The sequence below is a fragment of the Triticum aestivum genome, chromosome 1B, assembly GCF_018294505.1.
Source record: "Triticum aestivum cultivar Chinese Spring chromosome 1B, IWGSC CS RefSeq v2.1, whole genome shotgun sequence".
NCBI lineage: Eukaryota > Viridiplantae > Streptophyta > Magnoliopsida > Poales > Poaceae > Triticum > Triticum aestivum.
This window is the reverse complement of record NC_057795.1, coordinates 674,833,949-674,839,948: the sequence shown is the minus strand read 5'-3', so window position 1 is coordinate 674,839,948 and position 6,000 is coordinate 674,833,949. Positions and strand designations below refer to the sequence as shown.

General features: G+C 43.6%; 1 protein-coding gene across 1 annotated transcript; it reads left to right on the top strand.

Moving 5' to 3' along the window:
• The first annotated feature begins 203 nt into the window (after positions 1-203).
• Positions 204-4,532, top strand: LOC123099883 (probable isoprenylcysteine alpha-carbonyl methylesterase ICME). The gene is made up of 12 exons (XM_044521925.1): positions 204-539; positions 822-898; positions 1,090-1,159; positions 1,242-1,322; positions 1,392-1,466; positions 1,572-1,673; positions 2,233-2,370; positions 2,813-2,878; positions 2,980-3,120; positions 3,460-3,550; positions 3,906-4,074; positions 4,174-4,532. The coding sequence occupies exons 1-11, from the start codon at positions 334-336 to the stop codon at positions 4,068-4,070; spliced, it is 1,212 nt and encodes a 403-aa protein (XP_044377860.1). The 5' UTR covers positions 204-333; the 3' UTR covers positions 4,071-4,074; positions 4,174-4,532.
• Positions 4,533-6,000: the final 1,468 nt, after the last annotated feature.

The following is a 6,000-nucleotide window of genomic DNA, read 5'->3' as shown; positions in this document are numbered from 1 at the left end:
CAACGTATCTATAATTTTTTGACTATTCCGTGCTATTTTATTATCAATCTTGCATGTTTTATAATCATTATATAGTCATTTTTTGTTACTAACCTATTGACATAGTGCCAAGTGCCAGTTGTTGTTTTCTGCATGTTTTTTACATCGCAGGAAATCAATATCAGAAGGGGAGTTTTTAGCAGAATCAGCGTCGTGAGGCGCGCTCGTCCACCTCCTAATTTAGTTAGGCGCCCTCTCCCTCTCTCCAACCACCGACGCGACGCGCCCGCAGCGCAGACACACCACCCCGCCCCGCCACCGGAAGCTCCCGACGGACGGATCGCACGCGCAGCAATGCAGCAGCCCGCGTCCCCGGCCTCGCGCAGCGGCACCCCGCGCCTGCGCAGGCGCGACTCGTCGGCGCCCAACACCCCGCGCGCGGGCCCCTGCGGCCTCGGCGGTGTCGGGAGGCGGACCACGTTCCGGGAGGACGTCGGCCACGCGGCCGCCGAGACCTACCTCGTCACGCGCCTCACCTTCATCCTCCTCCGCTCCCTCGGGTACGTAATGCGGGTCCCCCATCTCTTCGGAGGGTTAGGCTTCAACGTCTCTAGTACAGTAGTACCACACGATCGCATTGATCTGATCCACGTTTGGCGGCGAACACCACACACAAAATCCTCCAACCGATCCAAACATTTTCATTCCCAATATACAATGACTGCCTAGTAATCTATATATATTCACCAAAATATCCAAGCGCATATTATGGTATTTTTGCCCAAAAGAAGTCATATGATTGAGGCTGACCATTTTTTTACACTTCCTTTATTTTTTTTCAGGGTAGGCTCTCGGTGGATATGTCAGCTTCTTGCGCTCCTCATATATGCAGTTTTACTTATGCCCGGTTTCATAAGAGGTGCGTGAAAATCAAGTTTATCTTCCGTCTCACCATGTTAGTTATCATCAGGATGGCCACATATTCTTGGCTCTTGCCAATAAGTGACTTTTAGCTTGTTAAATTAAACTGCCCTCTGCACAATAGGTAGATGTTGTTGAAGCTTTCTCATCATTTCTAACATATGCATTTCATTCATTTGGGTTGCCCAGTTGGGTACTATTATTTTTTCTCAAGTCAGGTCCTTAGAAGCATAGTGTATGGAGACCAACCAAGAAATAGGTAAGAAGAGTTACATACCGCAGAAACAAAGAACATCTGCTTTTTTAGCCGTGTTAGCATTACTGAAAATCATAATATACAGGTTGGATATGTACATACCCACTGATCGTAGCAAACCCAATCCAGTTGTGGTATTTGTAACTGGTGGAGCTTGGATCATTGGGTGAGTGAAAATTTTCTCAAGACGTCTTTCTCCGTGACTTCCATTGTTGATGGTCATGATTCTCTGTAGTTACAAGGCGTGGGGTGCCCTTCTTGGAAGACGGCTAGCAGAGCGTGGAATTATAGTCGCTTGCGTTGATTATAGGTGCTTACCCTTTGATGGCATTTCTATCTAATTTCATGACTTCTAGACGAGTGAGTATCGATTTACATATGCCTGGTTGATTAAATATGTAAATATATCTTGCAGAAATTTCCCTCAAGGAACAATAAGTGACATGGTCAGTGATGCTTCTGAGGCAATTTCATTTATTTGTGATACTGTTGCTAGCTATGGAGGAGATCCTAATCAGTAAGTGATCCTTCATTATATATTTATATCACAGTACACTACTATGGATGGACTATTTGAAACATTAGATAGACAGCGGTTTTTTTTATCATGAAGGAACTATGCACCGCACTTGAATATCTGATCCTTTTCGGCGGTGATTCTATCCAAAGTCGTTGTTGTGTTGATCTATAGCACTAGTGTCTGAATGACTTAGATGATTGAAATGTATTCTGCGTATATTAAGGATAAGCGCATTGAATTTCATTTCTGGATGGACCAGTGTTATCTGTACCTACGTCGAGCGGGCTGTAGAAACACACCTGCCTGCCTGGCCTAATGCAAAAATCAAGATGCACAATTTAGATTATTGTATTTGCAAATAAATCAAGCACAAAATAACTTTGTAGCAATATTTCCTTATGCTTTTACTAATGAGTTTTGTCAATACATGAAACTTATTTATCATCAACCTATCAGATTTACTTTTTGAGCTCTGCAGCCGTTCTGCCTTAGAACCCGTCTATTAAGATTTTCAGCTTCGACTACATTAATAAACTTATTTACAACCAACCTTCAGGATTTACTTGATGGGTCAATCAGCAGGAGCACATATCGCCGCATGTGCTCTCTTGGAGCAAGCAATTAAAGAATCTCAAGGAGAAGAAATTTATTGGAGTGTTACTCAAATAAAATCATATTTTGGTTTATCTGGAGGGTGAGCTCTTAAATGAATTGTCATCTGTTTCCATTATATACATGGATGATAGTTGTTCTCAATCAACTTATCCTTAACCGCCTCTTAAGAACGTAGTCATACATGTAGGCAGTGTCTGATACATGTTCGCACCTTCTGATAGTTACACCAAAACTTCTATTATAATTTCACAAGCATTTTCCTCTTCTTAATACAAAAGCAGAGCATCTACCATTTTCAGTCAAAAAAGTCACAACCATTTTAGAGCATTCCAGTAGCTTCCCAAAAAACATTCCCCTGTAAGTGCTTATTGGGGCTCTGCCGATATATTTTGGATTGGGATGTATATACAACATGTACAGCGAGGTATAGAATGCTAGAGCAACGATCTGTTTCAGCTGGTCTCAGATACATATCTAGTGATACAACCATCCATGACATATATATACTCATTTATTTGCAGATACAACATGCAAAATTTGGTCGATCATTTTCATAAACGTGGTCTTTATCGTTCAATTTTTCTCAGGTAATATCATGATTGAAATTTGATTTATAAGTGTTGTTCCAACTTTCCTTTAGTAACACTTAAGTAAAAGTACTCAAGAAATTATAAACTGTTTATTTCAGCATAATGGAGGGAAGGAGATCATTGCCACAGTTCTCTCCGGAAATTATCGCTAAAAAATTAACTCATGGAGCCATAGCTCTACTTCCTGAGATTGTACTTTTTCATGGAACAGGAGATTACTCGATACCATCGTCTGCTAGGTTGGACACTTAACTCTTGGCAGATGCTTAATTTGAACGCAATGTTTTATACATTAAGTGGCTATGCCTTTTCTGTTTTATCATTTGGCGCTTTCCAAAGTTATTAGCATCAAACTGAAATTTGAATATGCGAAGTCAAAGGTAGTCATTCCAAATTATTTTTGAATTAAAACATTTCTGTACATTAAAAAACTTAAATTGGCAGTATAATCCAAAATGTATGGTTTCGCTGTTCTTCAATGTGTAGTTAGCACAATTTTAACCACTATATTTCTGCTTACCGTAGTCTTATGTTCTTGTTCCATCTTCAACCTTCCAACCATTCTGTTTTATGTGCAGTAAAATTTTTGCGGATGTCCTCAAAAAAGCTGGTGCAAAAGCTAAAGTACAATTGTACAGAGGAAAAACCCATACTGATGTATTTGTACAGGTCAGTTATCTTGAATATCAGCTAGACTTCTGATGACCTGCCACTTCATTAATTTTGTGATCTTTGCTAACTGTGATTGGGGAAACCCCTTTGACATTGCATCAGCAACGATCGATGAGCAGACTTTGATGCTCTTTGTGTTTTTTTTATCGGAGTTCGATAGGATGCAGATAATTAGCACACTGAACACTACTTTGTTTTCTGGAGTTGGAAAGGAACTTTGCATCGATATCTTTTTATTTTTCTTGCTTGGATAAAGCTAGTCGTCTGAAAATAATATTGCTCTGAGGTCCTGACTTCATTTTTTCAATCCAGAATTGATTGTTTGAAGTTCTGACTTTGTTTTTCATTGTAGGATCCACTTAGGGGTGGCAAAGACCCACTGGTTGAGGATGTGGTTTCTATAATCCACGCCGATGATGCAGATGCACGCCACAAGTATGATGATTCGGCACCTAGCCCCGAGCGCCTGGTTTCCGAGTGGCGGATAATGTTGGCCCGGCAAATCAGCCCATTTTGAACAGGTTTTGATTCTCTTTACATGCCAAGCCTTAGTGTTGGTGTTTCACTTTGATTTTTTTTTCAGTAATGATGTACTAATGAATTTGTTTGTATGCATGCAGGTAGATTATTTCATCAGCCATTAATTTGCTTGTTTATTATACTGTTCAACACGAATGCACTAGAATGCAAGAATCTGGGCACGTGTGTTCTGAGATGAGGAATTGCATGAGGTCCAGGAGAATTGCCATAGTTCTTTTTTTTTTTGAAATTGTCATAGTTTTGATAATACCAAGCAACGGAACTTCAAGCTCACCTGTGGCAGCACGTTCGCACTGAATAAAATATAGGTTGTAGGTAATATATAGCAAAAATTCCGGGAACATAGATCCGCGTTTGTATAGTTGGTACAATTACAAATATCAAGCAATTCATTGAAATTTAGATATAATGCTTTCGTACACAAGAGACTTGTTCCTGCAATGTGCATAATCAAATTCGCACTATGTTTCACAGCTTGAGTCATAACATTGAATGATACTTGATGGAAGTGGGCCACATTTATATTCTCCCCAAATATCATATTTATCCTCGTGTCGCCCCGCGCGAGAACTCGAGGGCACAAGCCCTTGCGCCACCATGCTCCGTCCTCCACCCGATCCCTCACCGCCGATTGAGGTTGGCGCCAGCTAAGTCTGAACCGCATCCAAGGAAGGTGGTGGCGGGGTTGTGTTGCTCCGTCCCGATGGAAAGGATGGAGGGCCCTGGATCTGAAGGGGTGGCTCCGTCTGGTCCTGTGTTGCTCCCTCATGGCAGAGGGCCTTGGATCCAGGGCGGCCCCTTGGTGTGGCCTCCCTATTCGGTGGCCTATTCGGTGGCGCGACAGGGCTGGGCTGGGCTGGGGTGGCTGGTAATCCACCGGCCGGTTGGTGCCGCGGCTAGTTGACACGGTGACCAATGGCGCCGATCTGTCCTCTACCCCCATTCCCTGCTAGGTGTGCTACGTCTCACCGGACATGTCCACGCTGGATGCTAGTCGGTCACCGGGGTGGGGCGGAGCGGGTGGAGAGGATCCGGATTGGGATAACTGCCTGGTCGGCTCCGGCTGGCCGCGACGGTGATGACGCCTGAGGGCACCGGTCTTCTCCTCGAGATGTCGCTCGGGTCTGCCCTACCTCTTTCCACCCTACCGCTTCTCGGGTGAAAACCCTAATTGTGGTGGGCGGCGTGGCGCGATGGAGACTCAGCGTTGGATGTGGGTTGATGGATCCGCGTAGGCTAGTGGCGTTTTCCGGCGTCGTGGTGACGTCAACAGTGCGGCGGTTGGGCCTAGCAAGGTCAATGCGATGATCCCTCTGGAGATGGGACGACGGAAGATGGCGGTGGTGTTTTCTGGCGTCGTGGTGACGACGAATACATTATTGATTTTGTCAGATATATGTCATCGTTTGCCTTTAGGTACATTTATTATAGGCATACGCGCGTGATAGATATTGTGAAACAGACGGTAAACTTATGATTTGCGAGTAGTTCGGAAGTTTTTCTGACCGGAACACCTGCATTTGAGAGTCATTTGAGAAGAGGGAAAGTTGTGCAGTGGCTTGGTCAAAACAGCCAAGAGAAGAAAAACAAAAAACAAGAATCCGAAACTGCACATGCGGTTGGGCTAGGCTGCTCTTCCATGCCTGATCTCCTCTTTAGGCTTTAGCAAGCATAAGCACTCCAGTATACAGTATATATTGCAAGCAATATAGGGTGCTATTGAACATTCATGAATATCAGTCCCCTGGATTTCGCCAACCAGCCGCAGATTGTTGTCATTGAGAGCGCAGCCTGGGACGGTTATTGTAGTATCAGTGGTTAGCTTATTTTCAGCTTCGCGGATGCGTCTGCCTGCATCGCCTCTGAGAAGCAGCCAGATTTCTTTTGTAAAAGGGCAGTCAAGAAAC

Excerpts from the sequence above, each read along its gene's own strand:
- LOC123099883 (XM_044521925.1), top strand. The coding sequence starts at position 334 with ATGCAGCAGCCCGCGTCCCCGGCCTCGCGCAGCGGCACCCCGCGCCTG. Across the intron at positions 1,323-1,391 it reads GGTGGAGCTTGGATCATTGG|TTACAAGGCGTGGGGTGCCC; the intron begins GTGAGTGAAAAT and ends GATTCTCTGTAG. Across the intron at positions 3,551-3,905 it reads ATACTGATGTATTTGTACAG|GATCCACTTAGGGGTGGCAA; the intron begins GTCAGTTATCTT and ends TTTTCATTGTAG.